Source organism: Neolamprologus multifasciatus, chromosome 5 (genome assembly GCF_963576455.1).
Source record: "Neolamprologus multifasciatus chromosome 5, fNeoMul1.2, whole genome shotgun sequence".
In the NCBI taxonomy this organism is placed as follows: Eukaryota; Metazoa; Chordata; class Actinopteri; order Cichliformes; family Cichlidae; genus Neolamprologus; species Neolamprologus multifasciatus.
In genome coordinates this window covers 10,280,045-10,303,463 of record NC_140443.1, presented here as the reverse complement: position 1 = coordinate 10,303,463, position 23,419 = coordinate 10,280,045, and the positions used below count along the sequence as shown (strand labels likewise).

General features: G+C 40.8%; 1 protein-coding gene across 4 annotated transcripts in view; it reads left to right on the top strand.

Moving 5' to 3' along the window:
* Positions 1–23,419, top strand: part of arhgef10la (Rho guanine nucleotide exchange factor (GEF) 10-like a) — a 130,542-nt gene that overhangs the window by 43,159 nt on the left and 63,964 nt on the right. For all 4 annotated transcript variants that reach the window (XM_085160896.1, XM_085160897.1, XM_085160895.1 and 1 more), the window contains 5 exons: positions 868–1,013; positions 1,920–2,092; positions 5,186–5,301; positions 6,647–6,774; positions 17,794–17,894. In XM_085160896.1, coding sequence (XP_085017022.1) covers positions 868–1,013; positions 1,920–2,092; positions 5,186–5,301; positions 6,647–6,774; positions 17,794–17,894 — 664 coding nt within the window. The remainder of the gene's footprint in view (positions 1–867; positions 1,014–1,919; positions 2,093–5,185; positions 5,302–6,646; positions 6,775–17,793; positions 17,895–23,419) is intronic.

Sequence of the window (23,419 nt, the reverse complement as noted above, 5' to 3'; positions counted from 1 at the left end):
GCTCGTACTTTTCGACTCTCTTTTTTCTCCCTCCCTCGCTCACAGACACATAACGGGTATGGCAGTCCATTCTCCCTGCAGCACGGACTACACTGCCCTTGATGCTACATTCTTTAGAGCCAGTAGCATTCTGCCTATTAGCTTAGCACAACAACAACAACAACAAAAAGGCGCTCTCGCACCCAGGAAACACGCAGAGCGAGAGCGTCACCCTGTAACCATGGCAACCGCAACGCTGCCACCTGGAACAACAGAACGTAGCTGTCAAACAAAACCCAAACAGTCCTGACCCGCCACAATATGAAACAGGGAAGTACCGCCGTGTAATCCATGTATTTCAACAAAGTAACTGTATTCTAAATACCACCTTTTTAAACGGTAACTGTAACGGAATACAGTTACTCATATTTTGTATTTTAAATACGTAACGGCGGTACATGTATTCCGTTACTCCCCAACACTGAGTATAGGCAACCGGACAAGGAATAATTGTAAGCATATTTCTGAAGCATTGGGCGAAAAAAATCCGGGCAAACCTTTCTTGCCCTCAAATTAAACTGAAGGTTGGCTTTATGATCCTCTCTCATTACTTAAGAATAGTATGAAAAGCAGAGATAGGCAGAAGGCCATGCGCAGGCTTACTTTAACTAAGTCTGTAGAATAAACGTGCTTTAGATGTATTTGCGTATACATTCAGGACACACACATTAAACGACCTTGGGAAGGATGAGTGTGTTGCTAATCCCTGATGAGACATCTGTTCCTCCAAGCCTGACTTGTGCGTCCTCCAGGCACTGAACTCCAGAGGACTGGCCCTTTGTGATACTGTCTTCTGTGCCTCTGATCTGATTGCTGTGTCCCTTTTAGCAACTGAACTCGGAGCAGGGGTCACTCGTCCTTTGTGAGACGCTTATTGAGACTGTGTATGGTGAGCGGGGACAAGTCCTGAAGTCGAAGGAGAGAAAGGTCTTCCTCTTTGATGATGTACTCATCTGTGCCAACATAAATGTCAAGTAAGTCCCTCTTGTAGAGCAAATTGAGCTAAATGCCCTTGCATCCTCGAACACTTTGCTAATGCGTTCCTAATGTGTAGTTCTAGCATGAAGTTGTGTGCAAGTTGTGAAAAGACAGTGTGGTACGCTGCACGGTTAGAAGAAATTGCTATTAGGTGGCAAAAGGCTCTAATGTTGTGCCCTAGGTTTCGCAAAGATATTTTGGCAAACTGCACAGTAAAGAGAAATAGCTGCTAGGGGTTTTGAGCACTATCTGGAATTGCAGCAGCTTTATCAGCTTTAAACAAATGGTAGAATACCTAACTACAGCTTCAGGACTTCTAGATTACTGACATAAAACATTTTTTGGTTTCTGTCCAATTTATCTTAAGTGACAGCACCATTGATCACATCTCGCTCACTCTCTTTCTACATTTCTCTCACTCTTCCCCTGTCTCTTTCTGTCTGTCCCTCTCTTTCTTGAGAGAAGTAAACAGGAAAGGGATTTTGTATATTTTGCAAAGCCCCTGTCAAAGATGTTGCTTAAAGCCTTCTTGTTCAGCCTTCAAAGCAATTATCACTCTTCGTCTCATTCAACTCGAGTGTCCCGAAGTTGACTTTGTCTGCCCTCCAGGAACTTGACAAACCGATCACAATGTTGATTGTCTGCGTGATTACAGGAATACATGAATAGCAATGAACTCCTCCTCACAGCCAGGGGTACAATTTTGGTGGGGAACATGGGTGATCATAAAAATTCTAATTCCCACTACCAACCACCTTTGTAGCATTTCGCAGAGCATCTCGTTCCATCGAGTGTTTGGTGTAGTGCTTTTAGGGGGAGCATTTGGCTAGAGCGAGGTTTTCTCTTGAGTTGTTTTCCTTTTAATTACATCCCTCCTTTTTCTCTCTCTCCGTCTCTAACAGAGGGCCTCCAGATATCAGCAGCCTAGTCCCTGTTGGCCCCAAGTACACAATTAAGTGGAGCGCCCCCCTACTACAGGTGCAAGTAGTAGAAGTTGGGCAGGAGGGCTCTCAAAGCAAAGACACCTTGTTCCAGCAGAGTGGGGCTAAGAGGCCAAGTGGTACCTTCACATCAGGTAAAAACAAGAATGCGAACACGCCAAACTGTCTTTTCTCATTTATTTTGTTAATCTCATCACTGGGACTGACTGTTAGCCCCAGCCCTTGCTTCCGACTCAGCAAGCCTAATCTGTTTCTGTTCTGAAGTATCGCATGGAGGGGAGGAGATGCGTCCGCGCTGCTTGTCACTCTGATTGAGGATGTGTTTGTGAGGAGGATAGTGATGATGGTCACTTGTTCTCATCTGCCTGGGGTGTTTTATCTTAGAGAGCGATGTGGGGCTAGTGAGCCCCCTGCTGCATCATCCTCGCAGTCTCATTTCACTCTCTGATAGACCACAAACACATCTAGAGTGGAGTCATCAATCTGCAGAGATTATTCCCTCCCTTTCCAGGCCCAATTAGAGAGCCAGTAGCTGTAGATAGGAATCTGTGGTTGAAACACTAGTTCTCCCACCACCCCTCACAAAACTCTGGTGTATACAGAGCTTGACGAGATCCCTGATAAATGTGCCATGGGAAAAGGGAGATACAAAGCCTTATCAGGATGTAATGCTACACACTTTTTAAAGTTGCAGCTCCATGACTTAAATATTAATGGCGCCTTCTTCAGAGCTCCCCGTGTCACGCTCGGCGAGCTGCTAGTGTTTTGAGAGTTGGTTTAGATTCTCAGAGGATTTAGTTTTCGCAGTTGTTCAGGTAGTCTGTGGTTGTATACTCACTACATTGCTGCAAGGTTTTGGGATCGTTTAGGGTTAGCTCTCACCCACCTGTCTGTCTTCCTTACCTGTGTACAACTCTGCAAATGTTATGCCCCTGAGAGGTGCTGGATACTGATTCTAACATTCTCTGTTCTCTTTTTTTTGCCATTTCGACACAGTGTGGTAACCATAATCATGTCTATCCAGAAACCTCTCTGAACATCTGTGGGGCTGTTTCCCAAATTTTCATCCTGACTGGCAGTCCCATCTATTTAGAGTCCCCTGTGATGTCATTCAGGTTTCGGGTGTCTAGTCTAAATCCTTCTCTCCCTCAGCGTGGCTCAAAATGGAGCCATTTTTCATCTTCTGCAGGCCCCAGTACCCTTCTTTATTGAAGAAAGGTGGCCTTTAGGGACATGCAGGCCAGTCTTTTTTACTCTACCCAATGAATCTGCCTGTGTCTCTATCGTGTTGTCTCTCTACTTCTTTTTACTAATACACAGAAGACCCGGCAATGTTTATGGGTTGTTTTTTATTTCCTGAAAAGCCAATTGTGCCATTTGTTTACTGTCATGCTGTCTTACCTCGTTTTGCCCTTTTTATTGCTGCTTCCCTTTTGACCCACTCTCAGAAAAGCTATTTTTTTGTCAGAAGTATAACAGCGGGCTTTGGCTGGGAGTCAGACAAGGATTTTGGTGCAGGTGTGAATCTGCATTGTCTCTAAAGCTACCAGCTAACATTACCGGTACAGCAGCTGAGCGCAAGGATGGACCCCTCTGGGCTCAAGCCTTCCACACCAGTGAGTTATATGCCTGGCGGCTCGCGCGGATAGCCATGTCTGAGTGTATAAACCATATCGTGCCTCACCAACTGGATTACGCTGGATTACAACTCAGCACATTCACCTCTCTGGCCATAGCCAACAGCAAGCCCGCGAGGACTCGACAAACCTGCACAGGGTTCCCGGCAGTCTCCTCGGGGAGAAAAGAAAAACGTTGTTTTTGCGGCTCGCAGCCCACCTCTTTGTATTCAGATGTCTCACCTATTGATTTCCTTCTACAGATGACAGATGTCACTGTCTCTCTGTGTCAAAGATCCCATTAAACCCCAAAAGCTGCAATGGAGCTTTTTAGATGAACAATACCAGGCTACCTCTCTCTGTCTCTCTCCCTTCCCTATTTTGGCTATACCCTAATGTCACGTATGCACGTGAATACACAGAAAGCTGCAGGTCCCATTGGACATGCATGCCTCACCAAGCCTGCCTACCAGCTCTGCTCTTCTGCTACTTTATTGTGTGGTAGTGATGACAGTGCAGGACAGCTCTGGAGCAAAAGCTACCTGCAGAATTTAATTAGGTGGTTCTCATAGAGCCTGCTGCTTGGGAGATGTGGGCCAGGGGAGCTAGGACTGAGGATGGCAGACAGGAGGAGACGCAACTATTGATTCCTGGCAGTAGGAGAGAGAGACTTTGAAGGAAGCGGACCTCAAATCGATGCTGAATTTTGCGTCTAATGAGACACCTGCATTCCTTTTGGCCAGTAAAAGGGCATCATGGCTCCAAATAACAGTTTCTCCATCTAATTTTTTTTTTACTCATAAATTCACTCTCTGTAGTTCAACAAATAATTAAGATCGATCCATCTGCACATCGAACCTCTTTTATTAGTGCCACTGGAGTTTCAACAAAGGCAACTTTTCTTTCAGCACTTCCACTTCCATGTTCTTTACAGTTTTTGAACACTGTGACCTTGAAGCTTTTGCTTAAATATATAAAATTCTTTTAAAACCTAATCTGGCCAGTAGGTCCATAAACCGAGTACATTTATAATATAAACTGAAGTGGGATTGAATCAATTTATTTTCTATCACTCAATTAACGTCAATTTGTCAAGGAATACTGTAAATCAGTGGTCCCCAACCTTTTTTGCGCCACGGACCGGTTTATGCCTGACAATATTTTCACGGACCGGCCTTTAAGGTGTCGTGGATAAATACAACAAAATAAAACTAGTACCGGTACCGAAAAAAAGAAGATTTATTCATAACACACGTGAAAAGACCCAGGAAAACCGAGTTAACGATAAAAATGATAACAAAATAACGCTGAAAACCAATAAAAACCCTGAAAAACATACATTTCACACCTGAGCCTCAACTCTCGCGGCCCGGTACCGGTCCAAGGCCCGGGGGTTGGGGACCGCTGCTGTAAACTGTCCACTTGTTACAGCTTCTCAAACCTGAAAAGTCTCTTCATTATTATCCACATTTATTTTTGTAACAGTAACATATGTAATATATTCCCTCATTACTAGCAGTTGTTGAACAACGTCTCTTTCGCACTCTTTCTTTAAATAATAGTAGAGGTGGTCATTTCATAAACTCTCCAACTTTGTGTGTTGTCTCTTAGGTAGAGCAATCCTAGGCCCTCCACGGCTTTACCAGGAGCTACAAGAGCTACAACATGACCTTTCTGTTGTGGAAGAGGTCACTCTGCTCGTGGGTACATTGGAAGGGACATATCAGGTACTTGTCTCTTTATGCGACTTTTGCTCTTCCCGGAGTGTCTCACAGGGAAGTGTGTATCCCAGAACATTTGTAGTACAGCAAAATTAGCTGAAAGACAAGGCACTGGACATTGGCTTTGTCAGTCCAGCTGACTCTACGGGCCAAACCACAAAAGTCACAGCGTGTCGTTTGTCATATGGCTGCAAAGACTAAATCTCTCAGGGTTTGTTTAGAGAACTTAATTGTCAACTATAGAAAAAGAAGAAAAAAAATTACACTGACCTTGAGGCATGCTGTTCTCCTCTCAAAAACCGCTTTCAGCATCACAAATTATTCATAAACGCGTTATCTCAAGGCATGGAATAGAAAGGGTTGAAGTATGGAATGTGTTCTGTAAGCTGACAATACCTTCTAAGCCTTGAGAACACACTGAAGATTCACAGAGGTAGCAAAGACAACAATGAAGTATGCTCAGTTAAATTAAATCTCTGAACTCAGTGTAAACTCAGTGATCACATTTGGATAGTGAAAAGACCGTTTGGGGAGTCTGTTTCTGTTCCTGTAAAAGATATTGCAAAAGGCTTCAAGATGTTTTAAGTATGAACAATGAGATGTATAATATGCTTCTCGGATCACTGGTTTCAAATTCGTCTAATTATCAATAGTAGGACAACTGTGAGAATGAGATGTACCTGTCATATATTAAAGGAGTGTCAGATTTGTTAGGTTGCAAAAGAAGCTGTCAGTACCCCTCCTGCAGAGTTTAAATCAGGGCACAGTAGTGCAGCACTGTCACATTAACAGTGCCATACACTGCATACAGTAACACCTCCGGGGAGGTATACTCCAGCAATCACCAAAGAACCTCTCAGGCTAATGGTGGCACCTTTGCCTCCCTGCACTTAATGAGCATAATGTCCTCAGGAAGAGTGATATTCGCCTTGCACTAAATGACATTCACTTTCCACAGAGTTCTAATATTGTCCGCTGAACAAATAGACAGAATATCTCTGCACAGCTCATTGACTTCAGAAAATTGATTTGATTCTGTTTGACTTGAGGGTCTATGTTTTACTGTAAAATGGATACTAGTACTGAAGTCAATTCAGAATTTCACTTGATAAGATAAAAATGCTTGTTCAATATGTTATTTGAAGCACATTGCCTCAAATCACCTACTGCAGGTTTTTTTTTTCTCAAATGGATGTGTGGCAGTTTCTCAGTTTGTATGCAACAGTATCAAGTACATCTATAGTATACACCTGTGCTCTGTGAACACATATTGTACTTGGGTCTGTGCTAGATGACCTAGTGTACGCTAGAACTGAGAAACAATTTTTAACTGTGTGTTTTTCTGTCAAAGAACCTCAACACCACTGTGGCCCAGGACTGGTGTCTGGCTCTGCAGAGGCTTATCCGCATCAAAGAAGAACAGATCCAGAGTGCTAACAAATGTCGCTTACGCCTGCAGGTGCCTGGCAGGCCAGACAAGTGAGTAGTATTTCACATACAGATGTGGATCCAAGTAAAATGTACTGTTTAAGTGTATATGGCATGAAGAGTCAAAACAAAACAAAACACCATTAACAGTAGTTCAAAAGTTTTTTTTGGTAAATGGTTTAGATGTTCAAATGATGAAATTACCAAACACTGACACAACCTGGCAGTCATATAAACCACTAAACGATAACACCCAGTGATGAGGGTTTTATAACCAATGATTATATGAATTAGTTATTATATTACTGTGCATGTACTATCACCGTGGAGAATTAGGCTTATGCTCGGCTACAATCCATGCTCCCTATGCTTTGCAACATTTTTAATCTTCCATGCCAAGCAGCCGCCGAGGCTGATAGATGAAGCCCATGCGCAACGCAAAAAAACTGCAGTTCCTCAATTGGACACTTGAGCTTGAGTCATTTAAAAATTCCAGCATTATAGTAGAAATAAACATGTTTAAAATCTAATTGAAAAGACCTTTTTGGTCTTTATGATTTACTTATTTTTTTTTATATAACTGGCATACAACATATATTTAAACCATTTAAATTATATCAAGGCTTAAAGTTGTGATTTATTTGGTTTTTGGCACTTGGGTAGTGCTATTTTGTCTCTGTTGTGAGAGTGAGAAAAGTGGTGCTTAAAAACACAAAAATCTACAACCACAATTTAAAAAAAATGTTGGAACGTTGTGTAAATTGCAAATCAATACAGAATGCAATAAGTGACAGATATTGTGTTTTAAACTGACAAAAATCTAAAAGAAAAAAATGGCAGAAAAATTCAAAAAACGTTCCAGAAACATCTGCAAACTGAGGACACCAGTTGCTAGATGTGTGGGAGAATAATGTTGTCCCCTTCTTGTCTGATATAGGATTGTAGCTGCTCCTTGGTTTTCTTTGCTCTTTGTTTTTTTCTTATCCATGTTATCAAATGTTTTTATTTGTCAAAGTGTGGACTGCAGAAAGGTCAATTCAGGACTCGGACTCTTTCATTCCTAAGCCTTGTTGTTGTAATAGGTGTAGCATGCGGGACAGTATTGTCTTACTGAAATATTCAAGGTTGGTCTAAAAACTCTATATATACCTTTCTGTATTAATGGTGCCATTTCCGTATGCACAAGTCCATACAGTCAGGATTTGTTATTTTGCTCTGATAACAAGCTGGGTGGTCTTTCTTCTCTTTAGTCTGAAGAACATGGCTTACATTTTTTCAAAAAAAGAATTTAAAGTTTTGCGTTTTCCACTTTGCCTCTTTCAATTTAAACGAGTCTTGGCTCAGAGAAGACAGCAGCGTTTCTGGATCACTGTCACATAGGCTTCTTCTTTGCATGGTATAGCTTTACCTTACATTTGTGGATGGCATTACAATCTGTGTTTACAGACGCTGATTTCTGGAAATGAGCCCATACAGTGATTGACACGACTGAGTCAAGTCTATTTTAATGCAGTGCTGTCCAAGGGCCCAAAGGTTACGAGCATCCAATACTGAGTTTTGACCTTGTCCCTTGCACACAGAGATTTCTCCAGTCACTCTCCATTTTGTGTTGATATTATGTACGTATTATTATGATGATAAGAAATTCAAAGTCTTTGCACTGGGAAATGTTATTCTGACAGGGCAGTTTTTTGCAGAATGGTAAACCTCTTTGAGGCTCTTTTTTTATACCCAGTCACATTGCTGACCTGTTGCCAATTAGCTTAATTAGTTGCAAAATGTTCCTCCAGCTGTTTCTTTTTAGTACCATTTACTTTTCCAGCCCTTTGCTCACAACTTTTTAGAGTTGTGTTACGGCCATTCCATTCCATTACTAGCATAAGCTGATTACAGCTCTAGGGCTTTTCTAATGGCTGTCCACAAACCGGTCGCTGATTTCACAGTGGGTACATCCATCTTTTATATACAGTCAGTTACAGTTCCAGCTGGCAAAAGCTGTGGCTGGAAGCTTTCTGTTTTTTGGTACATTTGCGCATATGTTGATACATCTCACAACATTTCTTAAGTGCCTTGAGGAAACATTTACAGCTTTGGCACAAAAATTCACTTGGACTCATTTGATTAGATTTTAGAATTCAGAGGTTAATCTCCTGTTTCAAGAACACAGCATCTCAGGAACACTTGAATTCATTTATATTTGCAGCAAATGGTCACAAGCAAATGTTGAAACAAATATTTTTGGCATTTATTTTTTTTAACATTGACTTTTTATTTATGGTATTTTTTTAAATGCCTAAATTCATATATTTTTATATTTGTTAATGTGACAGAGGCAGAAAATACTGGAAGAAAAATAGGAATGGGTAAAAGCAACAGGAATTGTGGTGACATACATGCTTTTAGAACCGTGGGCCAACAGGCACCTTGACCTTTTGCAAATCAGAGGTGAGAACAGTTTGTTCTGTGGTGACTGCGTAATTACCCAACTCAAATAATTCATTTTATTCAGTGCTTGGATTGAATAATGAATTGTCTCCACAAAATTTTCTTTTTCGAGCGTATAATGAGAAAAGTTGTTTGCTTTGGCCTTTACTTAACTCTTGGCCCCTAATGTGTAATTTTGATGAATTGCCCGGTAATATCTTTCTACATTTACGGTGTGTTTATAGTGTCCTGAAATGCAAGATATTCTGTCCTATAATTGGATTTCCTAATATAAATGTTGTACTCTTATAGTTCTTTTATTTAGTTTTATTAAGTCACAGAAAATTTGTAAAATTTGTAAAAATACTGTGAACTTTCAGGCATGTTTTCTTCAATAGTCCAAACACAAAACAGCATTTGATTTTTTATTGTCTTAGGTTAAAATACAAAGCCGCATACAAAGCACAGAAGGTTACCTTGCACAGAAGTGCTAGTGTTACATGTTGAGGTGCATTCTGGTGGGTGGATTGACTAATGAATGACTGAACACCTACTTAGAGACCAACAAAGACGGCAAGGAGAGAGCATATTGAGTAGCTTAGAGTGCTGGAACAAGAACTGGAAAATAGCAAATAATGGCAGATTATAATGGATTCCATTTCGTGGCTTCTGCTGGGAATAGGATAAGAAAGAGGCAAGGGAGGACAAAAAGAGAAAGATTGCGATAAAGAAGCCAGAGCCCTGCTGAGACATACTAAGCAGGGGGAGGAGAGGAAGAAAGAAAGAGTGAGAGTGATGAGCGACCTCCCCCATGAAAGATTTGGCTTGGTGCCGGCAGGGCAGCGGCAGTCAGAAGAGTGGGCCTAATGCTTCAGAGCCAGAGAGAATCTAACTGTGCCAAACCAAGCTAAAGTGACAGCTTGAGCAGCGGAGCTGTGCAGATCACTTCTCCCACATCTCCTAGCTTCCTCATCGGCTGTCACACCAGGCCTGCAGGGCCAATCTGCTTACTCAGATGTTTGGTGGAGCCAGATGCCACGCTTACAAGAGAGTCCCTGAATTCCCCTTTAAGGGGTACCCTATTTGCTGAGTTCCTGTAATAATGTCATTAGCAACTGAACTGACAAGAAGATTCCCAACCCCGACATATGTCCAAGCTGTATAGTTGTACTTAAAAATTCAATACTGTAGAGCAAGACTCGTGTTGAAATCATACTTGGAGTTTTTGTGGTGACGTAAAAGATAACAATGTCAGCTGAAAGAGAGAAATCTCCTGTAGGGAAAAAGAGCCAATTCTGGTTGTGTGATAGCAATCTAATTGAGGCTGGGCCTCAGTGCTGGGTGGCTGGACCGGCAGTGAGCCTCGGGGCTGGGGTGACAGGTGGCACAGCGGGTACCCGAGCCATTCTGACACTACCCAGGGTGCAATAGCAGCAGATTGTAGGGGAGAGCAGTGGACAGACTGGCTCTGTTTCTCTCAAACACACATGCGCACACACACACATTGTTTTTTTTTTTCCTAACTGTCCTTTTTTGTTTTGTGACTAATATGGTTCACATTTTCTGGTTCACAGTCTGTGTTTCTTAGAAATACACACACACACACACACACACACACACACACACACACACACACACACACACACACACACACACACACACACGCTGCTCCTTCCTAACTGTCTTTTTTCCGTTTTGTGACTAGTATGATTCATAAGCATTCCACTGCTTCCAGCACCTGTATGTTACGTGTATTCACATATACTTCCCACTGACAAATGCAACTGCAAAAAAAGCAAGCATGTATTTCTCACGATGAGGCACACACATTATGGGGCAGAAACATAGATACACACTCTCGCATGCAGAGCTAAGCCTTTGCTCTGCTGGTGAGAGAGTGGGACCGCAGCAGGGACCCCCTGTACTGAGTTGGTCCCCTCCTGTTTGGCCGCAAGCGACTCTCTGCAGTCAGGCAGCACATCACAGCCTCCACACTGCAAACAGACGAGTACGTGGAGAGAATCCCGACTGCTGCCTCAAAGGCACCAGCCTACGTGTGACAGCAGTTCATTAACATCCTCTTTTACTGCGTCTGCAGGAGCAACCACAGGCATAGATTCATGGACCATACTGGCAAGCGATAGATACAGAGTTCAAATTTGATAGTTTAACCAAATGTGTTTGTTGCTTCATCCACTTACACCACCAGAACAGCATACACAAAAGAGCAGTATTATAAGCCAGAGAAACATTTTTTCTTCCTCTTTTTATTTTACGGAGGCTTTTATGTGCCGAATGCCTGCGAGGCAGGTGGCAGTACTTCAGCTCGCAGTCAGATGACTGATTTCTAGTGCATTCTGACTGAAAGTCTTATCTTTCCATCTGGACAACAGAGGTTTTTCTTTGATTGTTCCACGTGTCTAACAAGAAACATACAGAAGGCATGACACGATATTAGTACCTGAAGCCCTAGTTTCAGGAAAAGGTTTCTTGCTTGGACTACAGTCGTGGAAATAGTGGGTTTTAGCTTTAGATTAAAGTTATTCATGCTTTGTCCAACTCTCAGATGTTGTCTGTCACACAAATAAAAGGGGACTAAAATAGAATTGAACTTTACATTACTCTTTTAGTAGAAATTGATAATTAATGATAAGCAAATCTGCCGCTTGAACGGGCAGCAAACTAACTGAATTGTTTGCAAGGAAGAGCAGCGGAGTAACTAAATAACGGGATGACTCTTTTAATTAAGCACAGCTGGACTGAAGAGAAGGGATCTTGTGTCGGCACTTCTGTGATTTAGTTACCATTTAGTTATCTGGGACAACAAGACATTTATATACTGAGGTTGGCAGGTGAGGCAAATCATCAGGCTGATGAGTAAAAGCACACAACAGAGTGAGGATCCTGGCCACCGGCCTAAGTACTGGAAAGCATCCAGGGCAGCGGGAGACACTTGTCCCAAATTTCTGAAGATGGCAGTGTTAGTATAACATCTGTAACATACTTGTGAATACATACTTATGTGAAAGGCACTCTACCTTTGCACCTACCGGTGGTGTTCTTCTATTTATAGCCACTTTTATCCAGGGACAGGTTGCTCTTTTGTTTCTTTTTCTCCCTCCTTATTCCCACATGTACAGTACACACATTCGCACAAGTATGTGGCAAAGAATAACCACCGTTCTCTACTTTGTGCTAGTTATCGTTTGTAGTGGGGCTGGAGCTGAGGGGCACCTAAGACTCGGTCAGCTTTAAGTGGAAACATTTTACTCACTGCTCGAGCAGTCTGCACTGTTGGAGGAGTATGCTCTCATTAACTGAAGAGGTATCTTATATTATCTGAACCTGTTTCCACAAGAACATATTCACAAATAGCTTTTGTTATGTATTGATTTTTTTTTGTATAAATGCTTCTAACCTTTACACCATGAATTTTAATTACTAGATACCACTCAATTTAGATGTCAAATGTTGCTCTAAACCTTTATTTATATCTCAAGCACCTGACAGTAACATCAATGAGATTGTGGACGGCCCACTCAGCTGTCTGTTCTCCCCTTCATAGTTATAAAGATATGATTCTTGTGAGTTAACATTAACTTTTCATAATGCAAAGAGAAATAACTTGTACTAACAACAACTCTGCCAAGCTCACAGAAATCTTTAAATGAATAATTCCATATAGCTAGAGAAAGTGGGAAAAAACCCCACTTCACATCAAACACTGCTTATTTTAAATGTAGCCTTAAGCTGTGGAATAAATCATATAATAAGGTCACCGCAACCAATTAAGATGAAATTAAATAAATTTTAACCATGTCCTCTAAGTATAATTCTTTTGTGTAGCAGAGTGATTTCCACTACAAGGATTGCAGGTTGACTTGAGACTTGCATTAATACCGACAAGCAGATATTTACTTGCGATCAACAGTATCGCAGATAAAACCACAGTGTATGCTGTCCGTGTCTGTTTTTATTGTGTCATCTGCAGGAGGGCTGTGCTGGTGCTGGATTCACAAACATTTAAGTATCAAGACTGCTGCTGTGGCGGTTTGAGCATTCATTCAGATTTTAGGCGCTCTGGAAGTTGCAACCTGCATCACCAAAAGCCAAACACGATTTTGCACATTATCATGAAACGCCTCTATAAATCAGATTCGATCCTGACGCACTTTAAGTGTATCTCTCCTGAAGTTTCATCAAGTCCTACCAGAACTACATCTGAATGCTTCCCTTAGTTATCTCACTTTTTGCAGAACAAACTTTCTCTTTGATTCTCTGGAGGACGGGGTGAACTGAAGGATGGGTGCATGACAGGCTGCCACTCAGCACTCAATCCTACATCTGTCCCGTCCTTGTGCATTAGTATCACACGTGTGCTTCGGCACTGACCTGCTCCCATAAATCCATTGGGCGAGCGCCTCTCTTCGCTCCCTTGCCCCGCTTTGCCCTCTCTCTGTTTCCCTCCCCTTCCCTTTTCTCTCAGCCTTTCTCATCTCGCCTCTGCCAGCGTGCCCGAGTCTAGTTCTCCATTCTGGCAATGCACCACACCTGCACTGCGGCTGTCAATCAGAGGGCAGGAGGGAGGAATGGAGACTGCGCTCAGTTTAGCATGTTTGATGCCGTGTGGGCATGAAGTGTTACCTAAGGAATGTAGCCAAGAGAGTAGTTGTATTCTCATCACACCCTGTCTACCCTTCTGTCTTCGGCAAATTGCCTTTCCTATATTTAAGCAGCAAATCGTATGAATTACACCTCTTTGTGAAAGGTCCACTTTTTCAACATGTCAAGGAAGTTTGAGATCTTAGTTACTTTATTCTGTTCCTGTCTTCAATCTCTCTCTCTCACTATACGTGTGTGTGTCTCTCTGACGTTTTCATCCTTCCTCTATGAAATTAAAATTAATTTGTGGCGGGCAGTGGCAGGTATGACAGAAGCATAATATCCGACTGCGCACTGCTCTCCACTCAATTACCTTCTAATGATTCCTGAGTGTGAAATTGTCTTTCTTATGTGTGCCTGAGACCCTAGCCCCTCCCCACCCCTTTTTCTGCATTCCCTTGCTATTTTTTTTCTTTCATTGCCTCAGAATCACTGCAGAATAGCTGTACAGGTGACTGAAGGTAAAGCATTATTTTGGAAAGTTGCTTAGCGCTCTAAAAAGATGTCCCATCCTTGGCCAGACAATTTACTTGCACTTCCAATACAGCCAGGCAGCACAGCACCGTCTGTCCGTGGTTAGACACTGACTGAGTCATTGTTAACTCGGGGCCAGTCTCTGCCAGTGTTGTTTTAGACTGCTAGGAATTTGGAGGTTATTTTGTTTGACTGAAAAGAGAGTGAAAAATCAACACATGCATGACTAGTGGTCTCAAGCTGACAAAAAACCTGACAAAAGGGGATGCTTGAAGAGACTAAGTGTTTAGACAGGCATCTATTACCTGGGGATGAGTTTTGTGTTTCTAGCACTTTACACAACCTTTAAGTAATGGCATTCAAACAGAAAATCTACTTTAAAACATTTTGCTCTGGGAGAGACCTTGCATTTCACGACCCATTTTGATACCTGGTTTGGTAATCACTTTTCTATTGGGTGGGAAAACCCGCTTAAAGCTTTTACATAAGACACGCTCAGTGTCACAGGCATAGGTCTTGTTTCAGCACCAGGAAGGAACACATTAAGCTGAGAATCTTGGGGTGTTGAGACTTTAATTTCCTGCGTTCAGGTGAATTTTAATGGACCAAATTGGTTTTTTTTTTATGTAACAACATTCAGGCACTAGCTAACAGTTTAACATAGACTGCAGTATAATGCAGTTAGACTATTGCTTTCAAACAATTACCTTCAACTTTTATCATTTACTGTTTACTGCTGAGTCAGCACACATGTGTTTGTGTGATTCCAGACATTAGTGAAAGGTAAAATTGATATAGCACAATGGTGCTCAAGCGCATGGCAACCATGCATAGTAAAGCATTTGAGTGCTTTAAGCTCAAGCAGCCAGGAAGACTCAGCCCATAACAATTTGACTGACGTTTATTTGTTCACCGCACATGTTTTTTTGTTTGCAACCATGGACTACAGAGAAAAAGAAATTCAGAGGGGATAAAGGAGACACAACACCAGCTGGCTGTAAGGCTATTGACAGTGTTAACAGCTGGCAAATTTAGGGTGGTTGGCTGTGCGTTAGGGAGGAGTCAGTGCAAGTAAAATATTTTAGTCTTCACTTGTTTGCACTGCAGTTTGCATTGATAAAATTCAGATTGTTCTGAATTCAAATTGTAGTAACTCCTTTGTGCTATTTATCACGAATAATTTTCTGTTTTCTGTTGCTCACTTGTCAGTTTGCTTCCTGGCGCTAATTTTGTCAGTTTGCTTCCTAAATCTAAAAATATGCACATATTTAGAAAATATGGGGGAATCTTGATCATTTTCAGTTGTTGGTTACTGTCGGCACTGTTGTTTTAATTGTTTTGTTTTGTTTTTTACTTTTTTGAATTTTTATCCAATTTAAAAGTTAGCATTTTTTCCTTTCATATCTTACATATTTTAAACTCCTGTAATTTGAAAAGGACTTTATGAAATAACCTTTCTAATTCTACGTGCTGGCTACCTTGAAGAAACAACCTGTAAATACATAACCAATATTACCATAAAGCATTGGAGGCAAAATGCAAATTTGTATAAAGGCCATAAGCAAACTATATTAATGGGATTTAAGGATGTACATCATTTTTCAGCTTTGTTTAACTTCAAGTTATGAGTCCATAATGGAACTACACATAAACAGAGTAGCTAGTGTTGTTCAGGGCATTTGTTTCCTCTGGTAAGTTATTCCCTTTCCATTTATTCAACTTTTGAGCACCTTCATTAATTAATGACTAAGTTTGTCTTATGGTTTGCCAGCATATTGTGTATTTTGAGGATAAAGAAATGCCCAAATCACTCACTCCCTGTCTGCACTCCTTGTAAGAAATCTACTAATATCTTTGTCACATTAAGAAAAGAGTTAAAAGAAACTTTTCTTGGCACTCTAATAGCAGAATCATTTTCTGCTAAGTATGGTATTCATAAACTTGTCTTCCTTTTAGATTGAACTAAGAAAGCTGTTACATGCTGACTGAAATTATAGTAATTTAAAATGAACATGTATTTCCAAATTTCTCAGTATGTCAAGTATACAAATCCTTCGTTCTACCCATCATTTTGTTCCTCTATTCCTTTCACACCTATACTATCTGTTCTCCCACTGTGTCTGAGTTTCTTTCAAAAGAGCCTGTGCTGGTTGTGCCATTGAAGCCCACGCATTAGTGGCATTTTGAACACTGGAGGCTACCTATAAGCGATTTAGTGGGACCACGCTGTGTGATCATCACAAGCCAAACTGAATGTTGACGTACAGGCTGAATTATAAAGCCCCAGCTTACTGGACTGAACTGCTGTAAAGCTACAAGCAGGCAAGCAGCTGTTATGACATAAAAAATCTTGTTGTATTAAACTTAAAGTCCCATGAAATGAAAAATTTCTTTTGGTGCTCTGTTGGTGCCGTTTCTCTGAGCGTATTGTTCTGCTTTCTGCTTTTATATAGAACATCTTGAGAATATGTCAAAAATGTGCTTTTGCTGTCTTCCATGTGCCTTAAAGGTATCAGCCTTGTAGTGCATACAATGTATTAATAATAAAGATAAATAAAAAGAGGTAAATATAAAACAAGTTCACCAGCTTGTCACTTTAATTATGTGTTAAAGCAGTAGTTTTGATTCACAATTTAAACACATTTTAAACCCCCTTTTTGGCATTTCTCAGCCAGTTATATACTAATGCATGGCCACAGTTTGTTTTGTTTGGTTAAGGTCATTCCTGCTTGGTAGCGCACAGAAAGGAGTGATTACATGCAACAGTTAGAGTGTGATTCCTCTGCTTTTAGAGCTCCATTGGTTGAATCCTCCCTGCTGTTTTGTTTTGGGGATCAAGAACGCCTTTGCATTTATATGTTTATTTAGTTGTTTTACTGCACCAGTAACACTGATGCAATTTTCAGTTCAGTAAAATGAGACCTGTTAAGCATGCTGTTTTTTCCCCTGTTTTCCTCATTCTGGTTTAAGCTTCATGCTTTCACAATAATGTGAATTTGAATTTGTAGCCTTCTGTTTTGATGTCACAGTGATGTCAGGCCTACTTAGTTGTATACCACTTAAAATGACTCCTGGATCCCAACAACAGAGACAAAATCCATCCATTCATTCTTTTATCTTTTTATCCAAGTCAGGGTTGCAGTGGGGCATGGAACATATCTACACCTCCACAGCTTAAATAGGGTGTATGCCACAGATCTAACAGAGAAACAGACAATCATTCACTCCTACTGTCAATTTAGAACAGCCGATTAACCTAACCAGCATGTCTTTGACTGTTGGAGAAAGCAAGAGTACTTGGAGAGAACCCATGCAGGCTAGACAGGAACATGTAAACTCCACCCAAATGCCACCAAATTGCACAAATATAATAAAAATCAAAGAAATAATACCCAAAAATTGTTTCTGCTATTGCTTAATAATGCCTTTCGATGCCATATGATGTCTGCATCCATCTGAAGCTGAGTCTGTGTTTGTTTGTTTTTTTTGTGCATGTGTTTTCTCCACCAGGTCAGGGCGTCCTGTCAGTTTCATGGTGGTCTTCAACACTCCTAACCCCCTTAGTAAGATCTCTTGGGTCAACCGTCTGCACTTGGCCAAGATTGCACTACGTAAGCACACGCAAACACACACATTCACAAAGGCACACATGCAGTCGAACACAAACAGAAAGGATTACGAAGTCATTTCTTTTTAAACAGGATGATGTAATACAATGAAATGCAATGACAATGTTTTAAGTCAGGCGCTCAGACACATCATCAGTGTTTGCTTCTTACTCTATTGGCTAAGTACTAAGTATTACGGCTTATGTAAGCAGAGAAAAGGATTCTCACTTGGGTCACCTGAAGTTTATGTTGAACAGCGAAGCAAACTGTTAAAACAACGTTACGTTAATACAATTTTCCATCTGTCTGTTGTGGAAACAATCGTCAGTGATCATTCAGGAAAGATTTCCGCCTACGAGTTAATGATGTTGCTTTGTAAGGATGAAGGTTACTATTGGGACTGAAAAAGCATTAGCTTTAGAACTGTTTTATAGCTCTATATCCTACCATTTTTAATGCAGTAAGTCTTCTTTTTCTAATTCTGGACATCACGACTGGGTATCAAGACTTCATAACGTGCACATTCAACATAGAAAGAAATAAAATTGGCCAGACCCTGCCCAGCAGGGAGCAGCACAGTTCTTCTTTATCTCCCTAACCTCTTTCCTCTAACCCTTGTCTTGCTCTGCCCAGATTTTTGCCTATTATGCAATCTGACCATGCTGTAGTACAGGAGATCTTCCTGTCTTTGGTTCATCGGTGCATTCTGTCATCCAGTGGCAAAAGCAGAAACAAGACTCTCGAGGACAGTAATCTGTTTATTTATCCATGAAGGCGCATTTTCGACTTAATCACCACCTCTGTTTCCTCTTTCCAATCCTTTCCCTCTCACTGTATTGCCTTGAGCACTTTTTATGTCACATACAGTTTATTCTGGGTTTGTTGTGCGTGCAATGTGTCCCCTTACACAGCTCTTGTGCAAATTCAATTGCACTGTGCATGCTGTTGGTCTTCCAACAAAGCTCTTGCGCAGTTTTACTGATGTGGTTTCTTTTATCCAAGAGGCTATTGCATTGAGTGTTAGCACAGAAAAAAAAATAGTTTTAGAAGGTTTTGTAGCTAGATTAAAGAAAACTCAATGAAATGTCTTGTTTAGATAAGTGGCCATGTATTTGGGAATGATTTAATACCCCTACTGGGCTTTGAAATGAACAGGGGGTCGGATAAATCTTGGTTGTGCAACAGTCAAGAGGAAATTTGAAATGTTTTGTGCTTTACAGGATTTTTTCCAATAACTATACTTCTGCTGTATCTAGAGATTCTCCAATCTTGCACATTATAATAAAAAAACAACGCTGGATTCTTCCCATGCGCTGCCGGCCTACCTCTCGCAGCAGGGGTATAGAGGTGCAAGAAGCATGAAGTGCACCTGTAGACCCTCCAGTAGATCCTGCTGTATATGGTTTGTGTCAGAGTGACATCAAAGACATCAGGCTGAGAGCAGAGGATTCTGTGGTGGCAGTGAAGCACAGCATCCCCAGTCTTTCCTTGTTGCTCACACCTTTATCAGCAACACAGCAGGCGTACTGATGAGGACAGCACCATAGTTATAACACGCAGCTCTCCTCCCCTATGGCTTCTGTGTGGACATGGGTATTATTCAAAGCCAAATCATGCAAATTAGCCATAGTTGTCATACTCACAAGGAACCCCCATGCTGCAGTTATTACTCATTTATATAGAGCATCCATATCAAATATGAATTCAAGAGAATACTAAGGAGAATAATATGACCAGAAGAAGATTAAAAGTATGCAATTTTAACCCACTGTGCTTAAATTAATCCAGTAAAAAAAATATATTTGGCATTCACATGGGAGGAAGACAAACATTGAATTTTCTTGGTTTATTGGATTTGACACCTTTAGAAAGAACCTGAACAGCCTGAAGACAATGGATAAAATGCTATCAAAATGTAAATATTGTATTGTATTATTAATATTATATTATTGTAATGTTTATTCACTTTAACGGCAATGTCAGCACCTATTTGTGTTTGCCACGTTACCCTTCTACCTTGCAGTGTCAAGTGCTTGTCACTGACATTACAATTTTTTCTTTGACTTAGAAAAGTGTCACATCTTTGACATATCTAAGATTGTAAGATTTTAGGCCTTTAGCCAACACTGCTATCAAGGCCATGTTACCATGAGAACATACATCTAGATTTTACCATCACCAACATGACAAGCAGTCAAGTGTGAGGAGAACAAGCTTGAAGGTGTATGGAAAAGTAATAAAATAGCAGAGTAGGGACAAGGAATGAAATAAGAGCGAGCAAGAAGATGAGTTCAAAGAGGGGAAAAGATAGATTATAGACAACCTCCCGCTGCAGTCAGGATATCAAGTAATTATGTGATTACTACATATAAAGTTCAAGACATGGATTTGGGCAGTGTAGGCTGGAGGAAGAATGAAGACCATGCTTCAACTTGATTCCCTGTCAGTGATTGACAGCATATGTGTTTAAACCTGTGCTTATTTTGATGATTTTTGCTTTTTTGATTGGATTATCAAAAAACAACTAGGGTTAAGTCTCAGATTTTGTCTCAGGATAACATCAGATATTTACAAAGAACTTAAGTTCCAACATTATTTTTTTGGACTTTAATATATACACAAGCCTTGGTTGTTTCGATCTGCAGAGCTCCGTGGTGTTATTTCATGCTCTTTTGACTTTTTCGCCCAGAAATGATAGAAGTAACTCTCGTATTATGCATCACACAGCTGTATCAGTGCAGTTTTAGGATCACTGCAGTCTTAACTTACCAGTGGCATGCACAAAAATGATGCACATAAAAGTGCGAGCAATTGGAAAAAGTCGTGAGTAGCACAGACTTGAGTTGCTTGGCAACAAAAGTTGCTTGTTTTTGTTCTATTTTTTTTTTTTCGAAGTAGTAGTCTAGGGCCATTTTACATTTCTCTTACCCTTGAAGAGAGCGAGCCAGAGAGAGAGAGAGAGAGATGGGGAGAGATGTAAGATATTCACAGCTGACAGTGCACACAATGTCACTCTACTTCATTTGCAATCACAAACTGAAACTAATGGAAATTTTTAATAGCTAATAAGAGTATAGAGTTTATGAAAACAAAACAAAATAATTTAAAAAAAAAAACCTTGTTTACCTAAGCTGGTCTAAAAGTATAAATTAAATGAGCTGCCTGTAGTTCATCTTTCTGGTTATTTGTGATAGCTTCTATAGGGTTACAGGGGTGCAGATGACCCCAAATGCTGTAAAGTAAGCGATACCACATACAAACCTTGAATGATTGTTGAATATTAATACACAGTTTAGTGCTAATTTTGTTTTATTAATCTGGAACATATGTTGTGCAACTAAATAGATTCTAAAAATTTAAGCAATTCTGACCAACTGTCTAAAATCGTCTTGCATCAATTTCATGAAGCTATGCGTTGGTTTATTCTTGACAATATTTGTATGAGCAGCTGTTACACTTATAAAATGTCTGTTGTAAAACATCTTCATTAAGTTTAGAATCGGGGTCATAATTCCACAATATATATCTTTTTTCCAGTTGATCACAGAAGCATTTAGATCACTTACATTACACCCGTTTGGTAATGAAGCTGCCCTGTGACCCATTGGTACTCAGCGAATCATTCATTTCAAAACAAATGGTACAGAGGAGGGCAGGGAGATGGATTTCATTGAATCCCTTGGGGAAATAGATCAGCACCAACCTGGTCAGGATGACAATTACGTGTTAATTGTATTACAACCACACTTTGCCTTCCCATTTAACCAAATGTAATTACAATATGGGAGTTGTTGATTTAATTTCACGGATGGCGTGCTGTCATCGAGGCTTCCTCATCATTGCAATCGTCGGCAGGCCTGGCCTGTGCTCAGGGGAGACCTAGAGTTGAATCAGCATTTCAGACGCACCGAACCATGGTCTTGTTTAGTCTGAAATGGGTGTCTTGCTTCGAAATGTCCCCGAATAGTGGACAACACAAGTAGATAATGTTCGCATGCATGATTTAGTGAGCGATTAGATATCACAAAACTCATTTTCCCAGACCCATCTTCACACTAGAGTTTATCCTGTTACCCCCATTTAGAGAAAATACGGCTCCATCACTCTGACATACTTGCTGGCCTTCCCTGCGCGTGCCACATGTGAATATCACTGACTTTTAATGGCATTTCTGTACACTGTATTTAAGTCTTATTAGTGTATTGCCCATTAACCATGGTTTGTTGATACATTTTGGTCTCTCCTCATTGCAACTGGATCATCCATAAACCTTTGGTTTCTTGGTAGTTAAAAAAAAAAATCAACTACAGCATGATGTGCTTCAGCAACATGTTTAAACTGCTCTGGTAGTGGAGCTTTACATATGATTATGGCAGCAAATTCTGACAAGACATGTTTTCAGAAAACAGTTTTTGTCACTTTTGAGTGCGTGTGGTGTAGTTATGAGGCCTAGAAATAAAAAGTGAGAATTATCCTATGGTGGTTCCTTGCCAGGAGCCCTGAGGTCCATTAATAACCTGGTGTGCCACTGCATCTTTTATGCCTCTCCGAGTGGCCCTACTGTTTCTGAAGGGTCTTCGTGAAATAGCCAGAAGCATTGCTTAATTAATGGGTTTTCTCACTGCAGAATTAATTGCTTCCTTCCATGCAGTCCCAGCTCTTTCAGGCAGGGTTAAGGCTGCAGACTTTGATGGCCCTCACAAGAAGAACAAGAGGCCGTCAAATCATGAGAGACTGTCGCTGAGACATTGGAGACAGAAGTGGAAAATGAATGAGGGTAAAGAGAGAGAGAGAGAGATGGGGAAGTTGTGTGGGACTGTGTGTTAGTGCGTGGAGGTGAGAAAGTGGCGGTTGTGGAGGGGGGGGTGAAAGGATGATTGAGACAAGCAATCAGTCCCACTGCAGGGAACAGAGGGCAGACAGGGGGCTGTTGCCTGCGGTTACACTGCTAAGTGTGGCGGTCTCTCACTTTTTCCCTCGTACGTGGATCAATAGATGAGTTGAGTACGGCTTGGGGGTTCTGGCACACACTCTGACACGCCTTCTTAATCCACTGTGTGATAACCTATGCCATGCCGATGTATACCACACAGGAGACAAGTAAGGGTAGAGAATACAAAATCCACCCGGTCTTATGGGAGACCGTCAGGGGTTTACTTCCATTAGCCAAGGGATTTAGATTACTTGGTTGCTATGGTGACTGATATTGCTGCATCTCTTCAGATAACATTAGTCAACCTTACGTGGAAGTGTTATCTTTTATTTTTGCGCCAGTAAGCTAAAGAAGGTGGAAAGATTTCTTTTGAACACCTTTGTCTTTTAAACTAAACATTCAAGAAAAACTTCCCATTTAAAAAAGGCGTTCATTGGAAGGATTTTCTCTTAGCCCTAAAATTAATCTGTCAGACAGCAGAGATTATCTCCCTATCTCACTGTGCTCAAACATGGGAAATGTTTATGATGAGCAAACATTATCACGGATTTAATTAACAGATCCCACACTCGCATTGATCCATGGGAAATATCAA